At 44.7% G+C, this 24,036-nt stretch overlaps 1 protein-coding gene across 1 annotated transcript; it reads right to left on the reverse strand.

Moving 5' to 3' along the window:
• Nucleotides 1-10,258: 10,258 nt before the first annotated feature.
• Nucleotides 10,259-14,344, reverse strand: LOC146674028 (uncharacterized). The gene is made up of 5 exons (XM_085392774.1): nt 14,021-14,344; nt 12,882-13,930; nt 12,255-12,611; nt 11,520-11,963; nt 10,259-11,048 (listed from the first exon to the last, which is right to left on the reverse strand). The coding sequence occupies exons 2-5, from the start codon at nt 13,707-13,709 to the stop codon at nt 10,389-10,391; spliced, it is 2,289 nt and encodes a 762-aa protein (XP_085248900.1). The 5' UTR covers nt 13,710-13,930; nt 14,021-14,344; the 3' UTR covers nt 10,259-10,388.
• Nucleotides 14,345-24,036: the final 9,692 nt, after the last annotated feature.

The raw sequence follows: 24,036 nt of genomic DNA on the forward strand, positions 1-24,036 counted from the left end.
CCTCAGTCAGTAATGTTATAATTCTGATCATTTATCAGCAGAGATGGGCAGTAACGTGTTAAATGCGTTACTGTAATCCGATTACCTTTTTCCAAGTAAAGTAAGGGATTACTATTGCAAAAACGGTAATTAGATTACCATTACTTTCCCGTAAGCACTGTGTTACTAAAACCGTGATTTTTTTAATTTTTATTTTTGCAAGAATGTCTCATGACAGAGACGTATGCGAGTGCGACAGTCGTGACAACAGCTAAGAGAGATAAGATAAAACTTTATTAATCCCTCGGGTGGGTTCCTCTGGAAAATTAGGTTTCCAAAAGCACAGCACTGACAGAAGTTACAGAATATTATATATACACACACATATAAATACAGAGACATATATAAATAAAATATACGAAGGGGATAAACAGAATAAATAGGTATAAAAATAAAAATACAAGTGAATTGCACATTTCAAGTATTGAGTATTGTAGTAGCTGTGTGCAGATCAACAATCGATAATATATCGAGTGCGGGAGAGAGTATGAGCGTGCAGCGTTTAAAGCGTGGAACTACTGACCTTACTTTGAGTTTGATTCCATAAAAAGTGACAAAAACATTAGCGTCCATTGTGCGTGGGAAGAAAACTTCTTTTTACAGCGAAAAAAACCCCCTAAACTTCCGAGCAAGCACCGAGTGCGCTACCACGTAATGGGAAACTCACAGAGAAACTCGCGGATTCTTTAACTGACCGCTGCGGCACACCTGCACCAGGATAAACCGCTTACTAATTAGATTTTAAAGTGCACCTGCACCAGGGCAAACCTCCGCCTTCCCCACTCCTGCTATACAGGTGAAAATAGAGCAAAAGGACCGCTAGTCTTTGATTTTATTTATTTTCTACTGTGTGTTACTTGCATCTATTTGAAAGACTGAGTGTAAACACAAAAAAATATTGTTATTTTATGTGCTGGAATGTGCAGAAAATAGGTTTAAATTTTAAACAAATTTCTTCCAGTCAGAGAATGTTGCATATAATAAAAATTTTTAAAAGATTAAAACTAATAAAACAAGTTTTAAAAAGAGACGTTTCCATTTGATTACATTTTGAATGATGGATTATGCAGAAAAAGTAGCGCTGGGCTGAAAGATCTATCACTTTATCACATATTCAGGTTGTAAATCATGTTTTTAAAAAGTAACTAAGTAAGTAATTACTTTTGAAAATAAGTAATCAGTAAAGTAATGGGATTACTTTTTCGGGGAAGTAATTAGTTACTGTGATTTTTAAAATGGTGGAAGCCAAACAGTAAAAGTAAGAGGGAATTCATGATGATATTTATGTGAAGCTTACTTTGGAGCTTTTTTTTTTTTTTTTTTGCCTGTCCCGTTTGGCTCTTTTGCCATCAAAATTGTTGTCTAAAGGCAAAGAAAGATGCCCAACGGATTTACTTTACCAAATTGACCATCCCAGCCTTGCCGTAATGGTCCATTTGATTCACCTTTTATTGTTTATTTTATTTTCACTTACTAATACGGGACAGACTTGACTGGGGGAAAGAAGGGGAGAAAGAAAGAGGGAAAGAGAAACAGCTGAGAAGAGGGACGGGGGAGAAGGGCAAAAGACAAAAACCAAAGGAACGGGCAGAGAAAAAAAATGCATATATCAATCACCTGGGTCACCTGCTGAGAAAGAAAAAAGAAAACAAGCTGAAGAGAACAAGAGTAATAGAATAAACAACATCACAATGATATATGGGAATATGACAGTAAATACTAAATATTAAACATTATTGTGCAGCACATAAGATCAACAGAACACAGTGTGCTTTGAGGTAGGAGCCAAAAAGGGTGTAGTTTGTGGGTGTGATCACCCATGTGTACACCTGTGAGCATGGACGCGCTTGTTTTTTGTTTTTTTAAAAGGTTCCTTCATGTAATGATCTGCTAGAGGGTGTGGGGGGGCCACAGCCCCGTCCTTCAGGGCATGAAGCAGGTATGGAGGAGATCAAAACTCCAGACATCCAGAGGCCCCCAGAACACAAGAGACCATGGAAGACCAACAGAGGGGCAGCCGCGCCACTGTCCCAGAAAGAGCTGAGGAGAGTCCCAGATGAGGGCTCACCCAGCAGCCGCGGAGCAGAAGCCAGGGGGAGTTGCAGTGACGCGCCCGTGAGCTCCGCCGGCAGCCAGCCGCGCCTGAGTGACCGAGCCCCAGGCCGAGAGGCCGGGGGCACCCCACCTCCGAAGTGGCCCGAGCGAGCCCCAGGCTCCAGGCCCCGATAAGCGGCCGCCAAGGAGTGAGCCGGTGTGTACCTGGACGCCCACCCCCAGACACAAAGAACCACCAACGCACCGATGTCCGAGGGGGACCGCCACTGGCAGGGGAAGTGGTGGTAGGGGGAGATAGGCCTCCAAACCTTGGAGGGCCTGAGATGTCCCCAGAGAGGTGGTGCCTGACACCCAACCTGACATATAGACACAGACATACAGGCACACACAGATACAAACATCCATTCCCACCCTCATGCTCTCATATGCACTTACTCCACACTCAACCAACGTGGAGACAGACATAAAGAGACGCTGTACACACAATCACACTCCCCAAGCGTACTCTACAAACCAGGTCTAGGTGCCCCCGCCCCTGGAGGGGGGAACTGCACCCAGACCCAGGTGGTGTTACCCTTTTCCCTACGGTGGGGAGAGGCAGACCGCCCCGACTCCGCAGCAGAAGGGAGGCCCCACACTCCAGACCGCAGTCGGACGGCCAACTCCTCCTCCTAGCCCCCCCGCTCCAGCAGGTCGCAGAGAATGGGGGTGAGAGAAGACTCCAAACCCCCCTCCACCCGCTCATTGTAGTGTTGATGCATGTGTGTTCTAAGGTGCATTTAAAACCCAGGAGGGCTTGGAGCTACCTGCCAGAGAGCAGCAGGTAAGCGCATGGTCCCTCCTGCTAGCCCTCAATGTCTACGTGTATTTAAAATTGAGAGGTGGGCAACGATGCCAGGGGTGGGGTGTACACCCTGATGGTAATTTGGACTCCATGTATCGTGCCCACCCCCAAGATCCTATATGTATGTGTAATGAGAGTGTGACTAATGTGAATGTCTAAGTTGTGGGATAAAATTGAGGCAGAGGCAGCCAGAAGGGGACAGAGGGGGGGGGGGGGGGGTAGCCTCCTCTGCACCCTGGTGACATACCCCTACTCCAAGGTCCTGCATGTGTGGGTGGTTGTGGTGGAGCGGGAAGAGGGAGGCAGCTGGAGATGGGGAGGGAAGGAAGGGAGGGGCAAGTGACCCCTCCCTGGGGCCAGCTCCCCCGCTGACCCCAGTAGGCACTCCCATACTCCGCGACCCGCCAGGGAAGGGGGGCCCAGGCCCATCCAGACCGGGGCCCAGCGCAGCAGCGCCTCCCGGCCCCACAGAGCCCGGGACAGTCCTCCCAACCCCACCACAGAGAAAACTGCACCCACCCCACCATCCACTCATCTTCCAGACTACATAAGACAATAAACACCCAGGCTGAGATCTTCCTCCACCTCTCCTGTATACTTTGGAGCTTCTTTTGCTGCTGGTTCAGTCAATTTTGATTGGAGAGTGATGAAACTTGAAGCTTCAGAATCTAGTGCAAAAAACACAAACACGAAGCCAACACATCTGAACCAAAGAGTAAAACAGTGAAATGTGGATTATTAAATATTAGGTCTCTCTCCTCCAAGCCCCTTATAGTACATGACTTAATAATTGATCAACAAATTGATTTACTCTGCCTTACAGAAACCTGGTTGCAGCAGGATGATTATGTTAGTTTAAATGAATCAACAGCCCCGAGTCATTCTAACTACCAGAAATCTCGAAGCACAGGCCGAGGGGGCGGTGTGGCAGCAATTTTTTCACACCAGCCTATTAATTAATGAAAGACCAAGACAGACTTTTAATTCATTTGAAAGCCTGATGCTTAGCCTCGTCCACCCCAGCTGTGAAACTCAGAAACCAGTCTTACTTGTTATCATCTATCGTCCACCTGGGCCTTACACAGAGTTTCTGTCTGATTTCTCAGACTTTATATCTAATTTAGTTCTGAGCTCAGATAAAATAATTATTGTGGGTGATTTTAACATCCATGTAGATGCTAAAAATGACAGCCTCAACATGGCATTTAATCTGTTATTAGACTCAATTGGCTTCTCTCAAAATGTAAAAGAACCCACCCACCACTTTAATCACACTCTAGATCTTGTTTTAACATATGGCATCGAACCTGAACATTTAACAGTGTTTCCTGAAAACCCTCTCCTGTCTGATCATTTCCTGATAACATTTACTTTTACAATAATTGATTACACAGCGGTGAAGAGTAGACTTTATCAAAGTAGATGTCTTTCTGAAAGTGCTGTAACTAAGTTTAAGAATATAATCCACCCACTGTTATCATCTCCAATGCCCTGTACCAACACAGAGCAGAGCAGCTATCTGAACGCTACCCCAACAGAGGTCGATTATCTTGTTAATAATTTCACCTCCTCACTACGTACGACTCTGGATACTGTAGCTCCTGTGAAAACTAAGGCCTCAAATCAGAAGTACCTGACTCCGTGGTATAATTCTCAAACACGTACCCTAAAGCAGATGACTCGTAAATTTAGAAGATCATCATTTAGCCTGGAGAAATAGTTTGCTGCTTTATAAGAAAGCCCTCCGCAAAGCCAGAACATCTTACTATTCATCACTGATTGAAGTAAATAAGAACAACCCTAGGTTTCTCTTCAGCACTGTAGCCAGGCTGACAAAAAGTCAGAGCTCTTTTGAGCCAACAATCCCTTTAACGTTAACTAGAAATGACTTCATGAACTTCTTCACAAATAAAATTTTTATCATTAGAGAAAAAATTACCAATAATCATCCCACAGATGTAATATTATCTACAGCTACTCTTAGTACCATTGATGTTAAGTTAGACTCTTTTTCTCCAATTGATCTTTCTGAGTTAACTTCAATAATTACTTCCTCCAAACCATCAACCTGTCTTTTAGACCCCATTCCTACAAAACTGCTCAAAGAAGTCCTGCCATTAATTAATTCTCCGATCTTAAATATAATCAACCTATCTCTAATGATCGGCTATGTACCACAGGCCTTCAAGCTGGCTGTAGTTAAACCTTTACTCAAAAAGCCATCTCTAGACCCAGCAGTCTTAGCTAATTATAGGCCAATCTCCAACCTTCCTTTCATATCAAAAATCCTTGAAAGAGTAGTTGTCAAACAGCTAACAGATCATCTGCAGAGGAATGGTTTATTTGAAGAGTTTCAGTCAGGTTTCAGAGCTCATCACAGCACAGAAACAGCTTTAGTGAAGGTTACAAATGATCTTCTTATGGCCTCTGACAGTGGACTCATCTCTGTGCTTGTCCTGCTAGACCTCAGTGCAGCATTCGATACTGTCGACCATAATATCCTATTAGAGCGATTAGAACATGCTGTAGGTATTACAGGTACTGCGCTGCAGTGGTTTGTATCATATCTATCTAATAGACTCCAGTTTGTGCATGTAAATGGAGAGTCCTCTTCACACACTGAGGTTAATTATGGAGTTCCACAGGGTTCAGTGCTAGGACCAATTCTGTTTACATTATACATGCTTCCCTTAGGCAGTATCATTAGAAGACATAGCATACCTTTTCACTGTTATGCTGATGACACCCAGCTCTATCTGTCCATGAAGCCAGATAACACACACCAATTAGTTAAACTGCAGGAATGTCTTAAAGACATAAAGACCTGGATGGCCGCTAACTTTCTGCTTCTTAATTCAGATAAAACTGAGGTTATTGTACTCGGCCCTGAAAATCTTAGAAATATGGTATCTAACCAGATTCTTACTCTGGATGGCATTACCTTGGCCTCCAGTAACGCGGTGAGGAACCTTGGACTCTCTTAAGTAGCTCCCCCGACGAGGCCTGATCAGCAGCAGGTGTGTGGCTTCGGGTGTGGCCAGTCCCCTTGCAGGCCTGACGCCGCCTATAAACAAGCACACACATATACACAAGCACAGGGAAGGGGGAGCCAGTGCCGTAGCTCCGCAAACGCACATAACGCACACTGCGTAGGGCACCAAATGGCCGGTAGGGCACCAAAAAAATCAGGGTCGTAAAAAAAAAAAGTAAACCATATTAATACTATAAATATCATATGCATTAATATGGTTAAACAATACAAAAGCAACATAAAACAATTTTCCCGAGAAAAGGGGTGAATCTGCTTTGTGCCCTGTCTCCAGTCTCCTCCTGGTGCCCCCCCACTCCCAGTGGTCTGTTCTATAATTGGTAAACACCTGTTTGAACATGGCCTCGAAACGGCAACAGGAGTCGGGAGCGGAGAAAAGAAAGAAGAAGAGGAAGCGTGATGAAACTCAGGCGTCGCTTGCCGGTAAGGCAATGTTTAAATAATAATAATAAAAAAAGTTCATTATTGTAGCCCTTGCTTGCACGCTCATGTCCGTCAACTCTGTGATAGCTCCTCTTAGCAGTGTTCATACTGTGTTAACAAATGTTGCAAATGATTGATGTTGGGTAGTTTGTTTACGTTGTGGATATGAATATAGAATGGACTACTAAAAGCAACTCATCATGGTCACTCAATTGACGGTTTTCAGATAACGTTAGCAATCGTGACTCACGATTGCTAACGTTATCGTGATTCGTGAGACTAGCATTTCCCTCCTCAGGTTGCTAGCTGGCTAACGTCATGCATGCTACTGATTAACCTTAACTTTGGGATAGGTCAGTGATGCAGTCAAGTATTATTATCAGATTAGACAAGATTACTTTGTATGTTGCTGCATTTCAGGATATCTATAAAGACGCATATCTTATTTATGCCATTGACGTCTGAACACAAATAGTTCTCGTCTTTCTTTAGGTTCATAGATCAAGGGCGACATCTGTTGGTGAAACTGTAATATGAAACCTATATCTTCCAGTAATATAGATTTCCTACTTGCGCATTTATATCAAATTATGTACAGCATGTTTATATTGCCATTTGCCATTATGAAAATCTATACATGTAAAATATAGTTAGTAATTTTTAAATGTACCAGTGACTTACTTAATTTATTAGTCTTATAATGCAATCTTTCGTAGGCCTACTGTAGATTCAAAATTGTATTTCTGTAAAATCCCTGAATATTTTCTCTTGTATGCAGGGTCAATGCTTAAATATGTTCAAGGAGGATCTCAAGGACAGGATGAACCATCCAGTAGTAGTGCCATCCCTGGACATCAACCACCAGCCATTGTAGACCCTGCAACAATCCCTAGCCAAGAAGAACAAGAACCATCAACCACCAGTTCAGGTACAGTTCCATACACAAGTACCACTGAGAGTCCTGTCACTGAGAGACTATCAGAAAGTGACACTGTGGAGACATGTGTGCCCCCTTCAACCGATCCTGCTCTTTGGCCAGCTCACATTGTAGATGCTGATCGTGTTGAAATTGTGCGGAGAGGTCCTTTTAATGTCAGCTCTGATTTTAATTTTCCAAAGGGGCCTGATGGAAGAGCATTTCACACTAGCCTTAAGTTCAAAATTCTTCCCAATGGAGAAAAGGTTCACCGGAGCTGGTTAGTGTACTCACCGCAGAACAATGCTGTGTTCTGCTTTGCATGTAAGCTTTTCAGTGTGAAGGATATAAAGCTGAGTACAGAGGGCTTCAGTGACTGGTCGAACATCAACATCCGTTTGAGGGGTCATGAGTGTAGCCAAGACCACATACAGTGCATGCTTAAGTGGAGAGAACTGGACACACGGCTAAAGAAAAGCATGGCAATAGATCAACAGGAGTTGACCTTACTAGAGGCAGAAAGGAAAAAGTGGCGAGAGATTCTCAAACGATTACTCTCAATAACTCTCTCACTGGCTTCCAGAAATTTGTCTTTTAGGGGCTCTTCTGACTGTCTTTATGAGCCGGACAATGGCAACTTCTTGAAGGAAGTAGAGCTTATGGCAACATATGACCTTGTAATGGCAAATCACTTGGCCAACATAAAAGATGAAGGTTCCCACACACATTACCTCAGCCCTGAGACACAGAACGAACTAATTCAGATTATCTCTTCAGAAACATTCCGCGCCATTGTGAAGCAAATCCAGTTGGCAAAATACTTCTCCATCATTCTTGACTGTACTCCAGATGTGAGTCACACTGAACAAATGTCAGTCATAGTACGCATTGTTTGTTTCCAAGCACAACCAGATATTAAAGAATACTTTCTTGGCTATATAAATGTGGAGCAAACAACTGGCCTTAACCTGTCCAATGTTGTCCTTGACAAGTTGAAGGAGCTTGGCATTCCATTTGAAAACTGTCGAGGACAGGCCTATGACAATGGGGCCAACATGAAGGGGAAGAAGCAAGGTGTTCAGGCCAGACTGCTACAATTAAACCCGAGAGCATTGTTTGTGCCTTGTGGAGCTCACACGATGAATCTGGTCATAGCTGATGCTGCCAAGTCCTCTCCAGATGCAACTGGCTACTTTGGGTATTTGCAGAAGTTGTTCAATTTCTTTTCCAGTGCCACCCAGCGATGGGCCATTTTAACAAAACATGTGAAATTGACACTTAAATCTTGGAGTGACGTTAGATGGGAAAGCAGGCTTCAAAGTGTAACTGCTGTCCGGAGTCAGACAAAAGAAGTGAGGGATGCTCTCCTGGAGGCCAGAGAAGCTGTAAGTGATGCAGTCGCAAAGGTGGAGGCTCAAGTGCTTGCTGAGGAAGTAGCCTCATTTCGATTTTTGATTTGCTCCATCGTGTGGTGTGAACTTCTTACAATCACAAACCAGGTGAACAAGTTACTACAGTCCAGCTCCATGCAGCTCGATGTTGCTGTCAGGCTCATTGACACTGCCAAAAGTAACCTCTCTAAATACAGACAGTCTGGGTTTGATGAGGCTGTGTCAGCTGCCAAAGAACTCTGTGAGGCCCTGAACATAGAACCACAGTTGAAGGAGAAAAGGCTCAGGAGCACAAAAAGGCAGTTTGCATATGAAGCTGTTGATGAGCCCTTCCATGATGCCCTTAAAAAGCTTGAGGTCACATTTTTCAATTGTGTTGTGGACTCTGCTTTAATCTCCCTACAGGAGAGGTTTGAGACCATGAATCAAGTGAAGGAGAAATATGGAGTGCTGCTTGATTTCAGCAAAGTGAATGGGATGTCCAAGGAGGATTTAAAAACAAAACAAAACACTGCACTGAAGTACAGAAGACACTGACAGATAAGGGAGTAGCTGACATTGATGGACCTGAGATGATGCAGGAAATCATCAACCTTCCTCAGCTGCCACCACAGACGTCTGCTTTGGAAATGCTGTCATTTTTACATGACAATCAGCTTCAAGAGGTATATCCCAATCTGTGGATTGCTCTGCGTATTGCACTGACCCTGCCTGTCACAGTTGCCTCTGCTGAGCGAAGCTTTTCAAAGCTCAAACTCATTAAAACGTACCTGCGTTCATCAATGGGGCAGGAACGTTTAAGTGGTCTGGCTGTTATCAGCATCAATGGTGACGTGGCTCAGAAGCTATCATATGATGACCTTATAGCTGATTTTGCAACCAGAAAATGCAGGCGTGTGCCTCTCTAGGCCCTAGAGAGGCACACCACGCCTGCATTTTCTGGTTGTCAGAGTATGCCCTAGAGTCTAGGGCATACTCTGACAACGAATTGTAAAAATGTTTAACATAGTTACTTAAGGAATGTGGCTTTTGTGTTCAAATTCTTATTTTTCTTATTTAAGTTTCTTATTTAAATTCTATTGTGAAACTATTTGTAAATATATTAATAATAATACTATTATATTATATATATTATTTTTTTTATAAAAAAAATTACACATTATTGCCAGGCTCTTTGTTCTTGTTCCAATGTTCAATTTTTGTTTCAGTATTTATTTGTAACAGTATTTTTAACCTCCTTTAACCTTATTTATTTGTTTAACTGTCATGTTTGTTGTTATTTAATTAAACAAATTCCACTGAGAAATTCAAAAGTATTAATGTTTTTTTTTTTTTTTTTTTCAGTGGCGGGGGGGGGGGGGGGGGGCACCATAAAGCATTTGTGCTTAGGGCACCCAAATGGCTAGCAACGGCCCTGGGGGGAGCAACACCAAAATACACAGCAATAATAATAATAATAATAAAATACATGACTGCTCAGGGATCCTGGGTCGCCCAGTCCCAGGACCCTGACAGTACCCCCCCTCTAAGGCTCCCGACGACCCCAAAACCAAAACAAAAAACAGCACAACCAACCCAGGGCGGGCGGCGGGGGGAACCAGGACGGAGGGCCAGAACCAAAACAAGCAAAAACAACAAAACAACAAACCGACCCAGTCCACAGTCTCAGAGTCAGACCGCGCATCCCGCAGCGGTGCAAAAAGAAAACGAAAAGACGCCACAAACAGTCACAGGCGGCCCATCAACACAACAAGAGAGTTCAGGGGGCCTACCTCGAGCCCAACGGCGGCGACGTAGCAGCTCCGGCGGACGGCCCCGGGTCCGGCGGCAGCAGCAAAACAGTTCAGGGGGCCTGCCACGGGTCCGGTGGCGGCGGCGCTGCTCCTCCGGCGGCCTGCCACGGGTCCGGTGGCGGTGGAACGGTTCCGGTGGCCTGCCACGGGTCCGGTGGCGGCGGCGCTGCCCCTCCGGCGGCCTGCCACGGGTCCGATGGCAACGTCGCTGCTCTGGTGAGCAAAAGCGAGGCGTGGCAACAGGTCCCTGACGCGCCGATCGCTGACGTGGACGCACCGGACGTGGACGGCGAGGAGGCCGCGCTAGACGTGGAGGTCCCTCCGGTCTGCTGACCTCCTCGGCCGGCAGCGAGAGCTCCCCCTCCGGCTCGCTGAGCTCCTCAGCTGGCAGAGCGGGCTCCTCCGGCTCGCCGAGCTCCTGCTCGGGCATGCCGAGCTCCTCCGGCTCGCCGAGCTCCTCCTCGGGCATGCCGAGCTCCTCCGGCTCGCCGAGCTCCTCAGCTGGCGGTGCGGGCTCCTCCGGCTCGCTGAGCTCCTGCTCGGGCATGCTGAGCTCCACAGCTGGCGATGCGGGCTCCTCCGGCTCACTGAGCTCCTGCTCGGGCATGCCGAGCTCCTCCGGCTCGCTGAGCTCCTCAGCTGACGGTGCGAGCTCCTCCGGCTCGCTGAGCTCCTCAGCTGGCGGTGCGAGCTCCTCCGGCTCGCTGAGCTCCTGCTCGGGCATGCTGAGCTCCTCCGGCTCGCTGAGCGCCTCAGCTGACGGTGCGAGCTCCTCCGGCTCGCTGAACTCCTGCTCGGGCATGCTGAGCTCCTCCGGCTCGCTGAGCTCCTCAGCTGGCGGTGCGGGCTCCTCCGGCTCGCTGAGCTCCTGCTCGGGCATGCCGAGCTCCTCCGGCTCGCCGAGCTCCTGCTCGGGCATGCCGAGCTCCTCCGGCTCGCCGAGCTCCTCAGCTGGCGGTGCGGGCTCCTCCGGCTCGCTGAGCTCCTGCTCGGGCATGCTGAGCTCCACAGCTGGCGATGCGGGCTCCTCCGGCTCACTGAGCTCCTGCTCGGGCATGCCGAGCTCCTCCGGCTCGCTGAGCTCCTCAGCTGACGGTGCGAGCTCCTCCGGCTCGCTGAGCTCCTCAGCTGGCGGTGCGAGCTCCTCCGGCTCGCTGAGCTCCTGCTCGGGCATGCTGAGCTCCTCCGGCTCGCTGAGCGCCTCAGCTGACGGTGCGAGCTCCTCCGGCTCGCTGAACTCCTGCTCGGGCATGCTGAGCTCCTCCGGCTCGCTGAGCTCCTCAGCTGGCGGTGCGGGCTCCTCCGGCTCGCTGAGCTCCTGCTCGGGCATGCCGAGCTCCTCCGGCTCGCCGAGCTCCTGCTCGGGCATGCCGAGCTCCTCCGGCTCGCCGAGCTCCTCCTCGGGCATGCCGAGCTCCTCCGGCTCGCCGAGCTCCTGCTCGGGCATGCCGAGCTCCTCCGGCTCGCCGAGCTCCTCAGCTGGCGGTGCGGGCTCCTCCGGCTCGCTGAGCTCCTGCTCGGGCATGCTGAGCTCCACAGCTGGCGATGCGGGCTCCTCCGGCTCACTGAGCTCCTGCTCGGGCATGCCGAGCTCCTCCGGCTCGCTGAGCTCCTCAGCTGACGGTGCGAGCTCCTCCGGCTCGCTGAGCTCCTCAGCTGGCGGTGCGAGCTCCTCCGGCTCGCTGAGCTCCTGCTCGGGCATGCTGAGCTCCTCCGGCTCGCTGAGCGCCTCAGCTGACGGTGCGAGCTCCTCCGGCTCGCTGAGCTCCTGCTCGGGCATGCTGAGCTCCTCCGGCTCGCTGAGCTCCTCAGCTGGCGGTGCGGGCTCCTCCGGCTCGCTGAGCTCCTGCTCGGGCATGCCGAGCTCCTCCGGCTCGCCGAGCTCCTCCTCGGGCATGCCGAGCTCCTCCGGCTCGCCGAGCTCCTGCTCGGGCATGCCGAGCTCCTCCGGCTCGCCGAGCTCCTCAGCTGGCGGTGCGGGCTCCTCCGGCTCGCTGAGCTCCTGCTCGGGCATGCTGAGCTCCACAGCTGGCGATGCGGGCTCCTCCGGCTCACTGAGCTCCTGCTCGGGCATGCCGAGCTCCTCCGGCTCGCTGAGCTCCTCAGCTGACGGTGCGAGCTCCTCCGGCTCGCTGAGCTCCTCAGCTGGCGGTGCGAGCTCCTCCGGCTCGCTGAGCTCCTGCTCGGGCATGCTGAGCTCCTCCGGCTCGCTGAGCGCCTCAGCTGACGGTGCGAGCTCCTCCGGCTCGCTGAGCTCCTGCTCGGGCATGCTGAGCTCCTCCGGCTCGCTGAGCTCCTCAGCTGGCGGTGCGGGCTCCTCCGGCTCGCTGAGCTCCTGCTCGGGCATGCCGAGCTCCTGCTGCAGCTGGACGAAGTCTGAGGTTTCCCGAGCTTGCACCACCCCCCGGGCTTTACGCAGGGTGCCAAGGCAGGCGGAAACTCCCTTGAGCTGGCCGAGGTAGGGGTTTCCCTCCAGGATTGCCTCGATGGCATTTAACCCCACCACTCTTGCCCTTGCGTTGGTGGTGTGAGTTACCCAGTCCATCAGGCGTTGGACGCGTGTGAGGTCGCCCCCTCCGGACAGGGCTGCTGGAGTGGGTAGTGGAATGGAGGCTGCCGCTGGTGGAGAAGATGGCTGAGGGATGACCGCATGCGGATGAGATGACGACAGCGCCACAACCGCAGATGGTGAAGCAGCGAGTGGTGTGAAGACCTCTGACCGAGGTGATGTTACCTGCGCTGTCAGCTCGTCCACTGCAGACACAAACACAGATGGTGAGGGAAATGGAAAATTGTCCGTACTACTCACCACAGCCGGCTCTTGAGATGACCGTGGATGTGGCTGCGGTGAGGAACGCTGGCGGCGCGAACGTCGTTTCCGTGTAGACGTCGGGGCCGGCGTCTCAGGCAGTGAATCCACCAGCTGTCCGAGCTGGTGGGCAGCCTGAGGAGGAGAGTGGAGGTGGAGGGTGGAAAGTAGAAAGTCCAGGACCACCGCATTAAGGGAGCCCACCAGCCAGGGGAATTTAAAAAGCATCTCCTGCAGCCGCCTCTCCACGGCGCGACGCAAACCTTCCGCTGGCTTCTCCCACCACACCTCACATAGGTGGTACACTTCATCCATAATTTCCCTCCTGAGCCTCTCCTCGGAGACCGCTGGGTCCATAAGTGGCGGGATCATTCTGTCACGGTGCGGCATGGCACACCGTGGAAGGTGTGGGGAAAGGAGGACCCAGGCGCGGTGCTCTATGTATAAACAGTGTGTTTATTTACAGAGTGGAACAAAAACAACAATAAATCCCCGTGTTCTCCCAGACTCCCGTGTCGTGTCTCTGCGTGAATAGTTCGTGTCTCTGTGCTCTCCGCTCCCGTGTCAGCACCCCCCGGTGCTCGCTGCTCTTCGTGCCTTCCACGCTCCTCCTGCGGGAAACAATAGACGCAGCCGTCAGGACACAAATAACCGCGGGCATACACTTACACACATTAACTCAATTCAATGGGACGACTAACGTGGAGTCTCAAGGAATGATCCCGCGTCGGTGGGAGCTCCAAGACTCTCTTAAGTAGCTCCCCCGACGAGGCCTGATCAGCAGCAGGTGTGTGGCTTCGGGTGTGGCCAGTCCCCTTGCAGGGCCACACCCTCCAGGCCTGACGCCGCCTATAAACAAGTGCTCAGCCACCCACACACACATATACACAAGCACAGGGAAGGGGGAGCAACACCAAAATACACAGCAATAATAATAATAATAATATAATACATGACTGCTCAGGGATCCTGGGTCGCCCAGTCCCAGGACCCTGACACCATATGAAGTGGACGTTTCTTTTCTAAATAAACAGAACAGCTTTTAAACACTTTTTTTATATGTGTCAGAATTATTTATTATTGTTATTTTGTTTTATTTTTTTTACAAAAGTAAGTGGCATCTCTCCTTATTTTGTTCAAATTCAGTTATCTAATATAGTATTATTATTGCTGTATAAGCTTACTAATATTTTACACCTATTTTTTTTATTTAGACTTTTTTTTTAAATATAAATTTTATTGCTTTTGCAACAACATACAAAGGTTTGTTTTCCCAATAATATGCTGCTGTAATAGGAACCCTTTTCCCCCGCCCTCACCTCCCACCCTGCTCTCTTCCAAACAACAAAATAATTTTTTAAAAAACAAAAACAAAAAAGCCCCACATATAATATGTATACATTTGTACAATATGTGGCATTTATACATATTCAAGGAAACAAAAAAAAGAAAGGAGAGAGGAAAAAAAGTAGACAATAGAAATAGCTAGCACATACTAAACAATTTTCTCCTCATCCACACTCCTACATGAGTTGTCCGATGTTTACTTCTTTTATAAAGTTTTTAAATGGCATCCAAATTTCATCAAAATATGTTAACTTGTTTTTGAGAAAGTACGTTATCCTTTCCATTGCCATACACTGTGCCAAAGAATTTATCCAAGCACCAATAGCAGGAGGATCTGATGTTTACCAATTTAATGCAATCATACGTTTTGCCTGTAATGTACAATAATCCATACACTTAATTTGATGGGCTGTTAGTTTAAGATTTTTAGAATACACTTGTAATAGCAACATTTCTACAAATTTAATGGCATTTTAAGAGAATTTGCTTCCATCCTCACCCATGACGGGGTATTTTGGGATGAAAAATAAAACATTATTGTCCTTAATTGAATAGCCAGATAGTACCAGTAAAAATTGGGGCATTTCAACCCCCCTGTGTCAAAGGGAAGATACAACAAAGACAAGCGAATGCAGGGATGCTTTTTGTTCCAGATAAACTCTCTGACTAATGATGCTAATTTAGTAAACAATCCAGCAGGAGGAGCCAGTGGGACATTTTGAAACATATACAACAGTTTAGGTAATACATTAATTTTAAGAACACTTATCCTTCCAATAATAGATAGTGGTAAACTTATCCAACGCTCCAAATCTTTGGAAATTTTCTGTAGAATTGTATTATAGTTAAATACCACCACATCTTTTAATGAAGGAACTATTTTAATACCTAGATAAGTGAGTTCAGAATTAACAGTAAAGCCAGATATATTCTGACTTACGTTTTGATTATACCCTTGTTTAAGTAACATTAATGATGATTTTGTTACATTAACTTTATACCCTGAGAAGGCCCCAAACTGGTCTATTAAATCCTTTATAGCAGGCACAGAAGTTTTTAGTTGCTTTAAAAATAATATGACATCATCAGCAAATAAAGCAATTCTATGCTCCTTTCTACCAATCCTAACACCTTGTATTTGTCCGCTGGTTCTAACACCTATTGCCAGCGGTTCAATAGCTAAAAGGAATAAAAGTGGAGATAAAGGTGAACCCTGCGGGCACCCTCTTTTAATGTCAAATGGTACAAAAATTATCTCATTTGTCTGAACCTGAGCAACAGACTGACAGTGTAATAGCTTGATCCAATGCAGAAATAAATTTCCAAACCCAAATCTAACAATGACATCAAAGAGATATGACCGTTCAATTCTATCAAAGGCCTTCTCCGCGTCAAGCGAAAGAATGGCTGTATCTTCCTGCTCACTTTGATTATGAAGAATGTTGAGGACTCGTCTTACATTATGAAAACCCTGTCTATGTTTAACAAATCCATTTTGATCATCTCCTATAATAACTGGAAGAATACTTTCTAATCTTTTGGCAAGAATTTTACAAATAATTTTAGTGTCTGTGTTAATTAAGCTTATAGGACGCATATTTTCACACTTGTTATTTAGTTTTCCAGGTTTAGGAAGCAATATTATCAGGGACTCCCTTAATGAGTCAGTAAGATTACCAGTATTAAAACATTCTATATACATATCTAAGAGGGGCTGTGCTAATTTATCTTTGAAGTATTTATAAAGGTCAATTGGCAATCCGTCTGGGCCAGCTGTTTTACCAGCATTTAGAGAGTTTATAGCATCTATAATTTTATATATACTAATTTGCCTGTCAACATTTTCTTTGTCTTTGTCTGAAATTTTTGGTATATCAAGTTTACCTAGAAATAAAGATTGCATTCTAGTTGCATTGTTGAATTCAGAGTTATATAACGTTTCATAAAACATTTTAAATGCATTATTTATCTCTAATGGGTCTACTATGATATTTCCATTTGAAGTTTCAAGTTTTGTAATTGCCTTTTCAGATTCCTGCTTTTTTATACGCCAAGCCAGGAGTTTGCTGGGTTTTTCTCCTTGATCATAGAATTGTTGCTTTAATCTCAATAAAATTACAGCTGCTTTTTCACTTGTCATTTCATTGTATTGCGTTCTCAATAGTAATAATTCTTTTACAATATGCTCATTATTTTGACCTGATTGAAAGCTGATCTCTTCTAACATTTTTATTTTTTCTTCCAGATATTTTATCCTTTGGTTTCTTTCTCTTGTTTTCTTACTAGAATAGCTTATAATTTGCCCTCTTAAGTATGCCTTAAAGGCTTCACATCTCACACTTGCCAATGTTTGATCTGAATTGTGCTCAAAGTATTCATTAATTTGCTTGCCTAAAAACTCAAGAAACTGTTTGTCCTGCATCCACTTCAATTGAAACCTCCATTCAATCAGAGTTTTGATCAGTTTTGGTTCTATGAAAGTCAAAATAACGGCTGCATGGTCAGATATTATTATTTCCTTATACTGGCAATCTTTTATATAGTGAGCCAGCTCAGTTGATACCAGAAAGTAATCTATTCTGGAGTACACTTTGTGTGTACCTGACCAGCAAGAATATTGTAATTTGGTTGGATTTTGCTCTCGCCATATATCAATTAAATTTAACTCCTTCATAAATTGCCTGATCACCTTTTGTGTTCTATTGTGAGTATTATCCATGCCTGAAGATTTATCCTTCTGTGGGTTCAAAGCACAATTTAAGTCCCCAGCAATTATACATTTACCTTGCAAGTCTGAAATTTTAAGAAATAAATTGCTATAAAAGTTTGGATTATCTTCATTTGGGCCATAAATATTAATTAAATTTAGTCTAGTAGATAGTAGATTACCTTGTAGTATTAGAAAACGTCCATTACAATTCTTAAGCACATGCTCAACGTGAAAAGGTATAGATTTGTGAATCATTATCATGACGCCCCTGGAATTGGAGGAGTAAGGCGCTGAAAAGATTTGACCGGGCCATCTATGTTTCATTCTATTTGTCTCACTGCCTAGCATATGAGTTTCTTGTAGGAACACAATTTTGGCCTTTAATTTCTTAATCCTACTAATGACTTGTTTTATTTTTACTAACTTACGTAGACCTCTGCAGTTCCAAGAAACACAGTCAATCAAGACTTCTGCCATATATATTCACTTATGTTAAAACTGTACTATTAAATAAATACACACATATATATACACAAAAGAACAGTATTGTACCATGTTAAGCATTTACTGATTTGAGAGAGCAACCCTTCCCACACCCCAGCCTGTGTAAGAACATACAGGCATCCCTTAACCCCAAAAATACTTCCGTCCTCTTCTTGGAACATGTCCACCCTAAACCGAGGAACTGTTCACCCGCGTTTAGCAACAGTTGTTAGAGTAATTACAATTGATTAAAAGAATTTAACTAAAGAAACAAAAAAAAGATAATAACAATAGAAATAAATCCACCTTGTCAAGTTTTTACTCTCACAGATTTGACACAATAAGTGAAATTACTAGTAACTCTTATTAAGAGAACAAAACAACCAATGTCTAGCCCAGCATTGTATAACAACCCTTTGGCAATATAATAAATTGTTCAGTCCATTATGGTTCGTAAATACAGTTAGAACAGAGTTAGTGATCTACCATCATATACCTTATCATACATCTTGTACTTGATTAAGGCTCTTAATGTAGGCATCCACATCCGCTGGTGTATCGAATACATGCGTACGTTCCTCGTTGGTCAAAAGCAGCCTCGCTGGATAAATGATCCGATGTTTCCACAATCCAATCTCCCGCAGCTCCTCACACCATCGTACTGACGCTGCTGTCTGTATGTCTCTGCAGGCAGGTCCGGCAGGAAGGCTATCTTATTGTCAGTTCTTTTGTCGCCCTAGCGGCTTTCATGATGCCTTCTCGATCTCTGTAACTTAAGCACTTAATTATAAAAGTTCTCGATCAGTTTGCAATGGAGCTTTGCCTTGTGTTTATCCTGTGCACTCTTTCCAGGACAGGAGGGGGGATTTTCAAAATGTCCGATATAAACTTCTCCATGAAAGTACGTGGATCTGTACCTTCTTCTTTCTCAGGGATGCCGAGGATTCGGATGTTATTACGCCGACTTCTTCCTTCCAAATCCTCCACCTTTTTAGATAGAAGTTTGGGCTGTCTTTCAAGGCTTTCCATATCATTTTTCAATAAGGTGATTTCGTCCTCTGCATTGGAGATTCTTTTTTCAGCCTCGTCAATTCGCCCTCCACATTTTTGTATATCAACTTGAACAGCTCCTATTGCTGACATAATACCACCCATTTCAGTATGGAACTCTTGCTTGAGCAATCGAATAGCGTTTAATAAGTCCAAGGTAGAAGGCATTTCTGGGTTTGCAGGTTGCTTTTCTTGTTCGTGTTCATGCATAGCGTCCATCTGCCCTTCCTCCACCCCGCTTTCGTCTTGTGCCTCAAACGTAGTTTTTTGTTTGTCCTTGTTCAGTTTTTTAGGCATGTTAGCGTTCTCTTATGTTCCCAAACGAACTATGTCAAAACGTAAGTTCTATTTTGGATTTACAGAGAGTATTTAACGAAAAAGACAACTGAGCACGCGAAGCACGGGTCTCCTCACTTTGCCGCCATTACCGGAAGCTTTTAAACACTTTACTAGAATTTTTACATTTACCAAACACAAATCAACTTTTTTAGTTTTGTTAGATTTGTGTTCTCATGACTAAATATATTAATTTATTTTATGTTGTGAAAGAAGTTTTCTGATTGTCATTTTATTTTGAAAAGGATTTTATTTTGGTGATTATAGATTACTTCACTTCCTGTTCCTGTTGTTCCAAAGCGCGAACTGCTGAAGTAATGTATGGTTTTCCCTCCTGTGTTACTAACAATAAAAGAAACGGGAAAAGTAATCAACCACCAAGTGTGTGCATTATTAAGAGAACATGGCCGAAGAAGAAGAAAACTCTTCAAGTTCAACAGATTATGGGCCCAGGCGTGACACAACAGGAGGAAGATGGCAGAGGTTAGTGTTCAACGGAGACGAAAACAGTTACGAACTTTGGGAGGCAAAGTTTCTCGGCCACATGCGGATCATTGGTCTAAAGGACACTATATTATCAGCCACTAACCCAGATGCAGAGAAGAATGCTGAATGCTACGCTGAACTGATACAGTTTCTTGATGATAAAAGCCTTGCACTGGTAATGAGAGATGCGACTGACGATGGAAGAAAAGCTTTAAAAATACTACGTGACCACTACGATAGTAAAGGCAAGCCCAGAATCATCGCACTGTACACAGAGCTGACGTCTTTACAGAAGAAACCAGATGAGACAGTGACAGATTATATTATCCGAGCTGAAAAAGCAGTGACCTCCCTAAGAAATGCAAAAGAAGTCATCAGTGATGGACTTATTATCGCTATGATTCTAAAGGGGCTTCCTGAAGCTTACAAGCCATTTGCTATTCACACAACTCAAAGCAGTGAAGATTTAACATTCACACAGTTCAAAAGCAACCTACGAAGTTATGAGGAAATCGAGAAATTTGACAACAAAGTAAAAGCGGATAATGTGATGAAGGTTGATTTAACATCAATCACCTGCCATGGATGCGGAAACCGAGGACATTTTGTAAAAGATTGTCGCCAAAAGGGAACACCTAAGTGGTGTAGCTACCATAGAAGCTCGACACACAGTGATGAGACATGTAGAAGAAAAACCAAGTACAGAGATGACGCAAAACTAACTGTAGTAAAACTAGAGGGCAAGAAAGAAGAGCAGACTTTTGTATTTAAAGTTAGTCAAAGACTTCTGCCTACTGACATAATAAGAGAAGGACTAATGGTGGACTGTGGTGCGACTTCACACATCATTACGGAGAAGAACAAGTTCATGAAGTTTGATGAGACTTTTGATCCTGAGAAACACTACATGGAGCTCGCTGATGGATCCAGGACAAACAACGTCGCACTCAAGAGGGGAGATGCCAACGTCTCTCTACGGGACATACAAGGACACTGTACCACCATCACACTGAGAGACGCCCTGTTCATCCCATCCTACCCTCAGAGCATATTTTCAGTGAAGGCAGCTACAAACTATGGAGCACAGGTGATCTTCAAGAAGGGACAGAATGAACTGGTGAACAAAGATGGGACAGTCTTCTCCATCGAAGAATACAACAGACTCTACTATTTGAAAACGGTAAACAATGAAACATCATACAATGACATGATGTCCTGTGACACTGTTAATCTGGCTTGTGATGTGAAAACATGGCACGAAATTTTAGGACATTGTAATGTTAGTGATGTGTTAAAGCTACCCGATGTTGTAGATGGCATGAAAATCACAGGCAGTGGGATGCTAGATTGTAATGTGTGCACAGAAGGGAAATTCACTAACAACAGAAACAGACAAAGCGACCCAAAAGCGAGTGAGCCATTACAGTTGGTGCACACTGATCTAGCCGGCCCCATTGAACCAAGTGGCCAAAGTATTATTTACGGATGATTTTTCAGGGGCAGTGTCAGTTTACTTTCTAAAACAGAAAAGTGACACCACAGAGGCCACAGCAAAGTTTCTAGCTGACTGTGCACCATACGGCAGTGTTAAGTGCATTAGATCGGATAATGGCACAGAGTTCACAAGCAGTTCCTTCCAGTCTCTTTTAAGGGAAAAGGGTATAAAGCATGAGACATCTGCGCCATATTCTCCCCATCAGAATGGCACAACTGAGAGGCAATGGAGAACTCTCTTTGAAATGGGGAGGTGCCTTTTACTAGAAAAAGAGGACAAATATTCAAAGCCAGGTTTGTAGCAAAAGGTTACAACCAGACACAAGGAATAGATTACCAAGAGACATTTGCACCAACAGCAAACATGACATCTGTGCGAACACTAATGCAAATAGCAGTCCAGAATGATCTTATTATCCACCAAATGGATGTTAAAACTGCATATTTGCATGCTCCCATTGAGGAAGAAATATACATGGAACAACCAGAAGGTTTTGAGCAAACAGAGTCAGGAGAAAACTTGGTGTACAAATTAAAGAAATCCCTTTACGGGTTAAAACAATCAGGTAGAAACTGGTACAAACTCTTGAATGACTACCTTGAACAAAATGACTTTGAAAGAAACCTTTCTGATCACTGTGTATACAGAAAGGACATTGGACATGAAACCCTACTGGTTATCATCTGGGTAGATTACTTGATCATTGCGGCTAGCAATACTAACTTGTTAAACACATTCAAAGAAACAATGAGGTCAAAGTTTAACATGAAAGACCTGGGGAAAATATCTAGTTTTCTTGGGATACAGTTTATACAAAAAGAGAGTGAAATCAGGATGAATCAGAAGAGGTACATTCAAAGAATGTTGGAACGCTTTGGGATGTCTGAATGCAAACCCAGATCCACACCGTGTGAACTAAAAACGGACACTACTACATGTGGAGGAAGTGATGCAAATGAGACTGTTAACTCAAGAGAGTACAGAGAAATAGTGGGCAGTTTGATATATGCCATGACATGTACGAGACCAGATATAAGTTGGGTTGTTAGCAGACTATCTCAAACACTAGCTCAACCCACGAGAGAGGACTTAGTAATGGCAAAACAAGTCCTCAGATACCTAAAAGGCACAAATGACTTTGAACTGATCTTTAAGAAAAGCAGTGAGGATCTAGATCTAATTGCTTACAGTGACTCTGACTGGGCATCCTCTGTAAAAGACAGACGCAGTACAACAGGCTACTGTTTTGCACTTACTAAAGAGGGACCAGTAATATCTTGGAAAACAAAGAAACAGCCTACAGTGGCACTCTCAACATGTGAAGCTGAATACATTGGTCTTGCAACCACTACTCAGGAAAGCATGTACTTAACCCAACTGTTAAACAGCATGGACAGAAAAAGGTACACATGTACTAAACTGTTTGGGGACAACCAAGGGGCCATTGCGTTGAGTAAAAACCCAGTGAACAGACAGAGGTCAAAGCATATTGATGTGAAATATCACTTCATTCGTGAAGCAGTAAATGAAAGGAAAATCTGCATTGAACACTGTCCATCAGAAGAAATGGCTGCAGACATACTAACAAAACCAGTTACAAGAGTGAGACTCAGAGGGTTTCAAAAATGGTTCTTTGGAAACGCATAAGATGCTATGGGTTAACAGCATGAGAACAAGGGGGGGTGTTAAATTTGTGTTCTCATGACTAAATGACTAAACTTAGAAAAAACACACATTAAGACAATAACAAAATCAGCTTACTATCACCTCAAGAATATTTCAAGGATAAAAGATCTGATGTCTCAACAGGACCTGGAAAAACTAGTCCATGCATTCATCTTTAGTAGGCTTGATTACTGTAACAGCATCTTTACAGGCCTACCTAAAAAATCAGTCAGACAACTACAGCTCATTCAGAACTCTGCTGCTCGAGTCCTCACTAAGACCAAAAAAGTGGACCACATCAGTCCAGCTCTGAGGTCTTTACACTGGCTGCCTGTCCGTCAGAGGATAGACTTTAAAGTTCTGATGCTGGTCTATAAAGCTCTGAATGGTTTAGGACCAAAATACATCAGTGACCTCCTGACCCAGTATGAACCTTCCAGATCCCTCAGGTCATCTGGATCCGGTCTTTTATCAGTTCCCAGAGTCAGAACCAGACACGGAGAAGCTGCATTCAGCTTTTATGCTCCTTATATCTGGAACAAACTCCCAGAAAGCCTCAGATCAGCTGAAACACTCAGTTTATTTAAATCCAGGTTGAAGACTCACCTGTTCTCAGCTGCATTTGAATAAAGCACCAAATCCACACTTTTAAGCTTAAATTTCAAAACTTACACTAACCACTGATCTTATCTATTTCTGATTTTATCTGTTTTGATTTTATATACTGTTTTGTTTGTTTGTTAAGCTTAAATTTCAAAACTTACACTAACTACTGATCTTATCTATTTCTGATTTTATCTGTTTTGATTTTATATACTGTTTTGTTTGTTTGTTTGTTTGTTTGTTTGTTTGTTTGTTTGTTAAGTGGGTTTAGAGCTCTGGGTAGCTCCCCAACTGGGTCTAGACTGGGTCTAGAGAGTATTTTAAATTCAGGGAATTTAAAATAGAAAGTAGCTCGTCCACAGAAGGACTGGTAGCTCCCCTTACGATAAGGGTTCAGATCGCGCGAACAGGTGTGGGATTAGAGCTCTGGGTAGCTCCCCAACTGGGTCTAGACTGGGTCTAGAGAGTATTTTAAATTCAGGGAATTTAAAATAGAAAGTAGCTCGTCCACAGAAGGACTGGTAGCTCCCCTTACGATAAGG

Source organism: Rhamphochromis longiceps, linkage group LG3 (genome assembly GCF_057381845.1).
Source record: "Rhamphochromis longiceps isolate RC_006_pf linkage group LG3, R_longiceps_female_GT1.1, whole genome shotgun sequence".
NCBI lineage: Eukaryota > Metazoa > Chordata > Actinopteri > Cichliformes > Cichlidae > Rhamphochromis > Rhamphochromis longiceps.

Coding starts and splice junctions, on each gene's coding strand:
- LOC146674028 (XM_085392774.1), bottom strand. CDS start 13,709: ATGCCGCACCGTGACAGAATGATCCCGCCACTTATGGACCCAGCGGTC. Junction 11,964..12,254: donor TCAGCGAGCCGGAGGAGCTC/GCACCGTCAGCT, acceptor GAGCCGGAGGAG/CTCGGCATGCCCGAGCAGGA. Junction 11,049..11,519: donor AGGAGCCCGCATCGCCAGCT/GTGGAGCTCAGC, acceptor AGCATGCCCGAG/CAGGAGCTCAGCGAGCCGGA.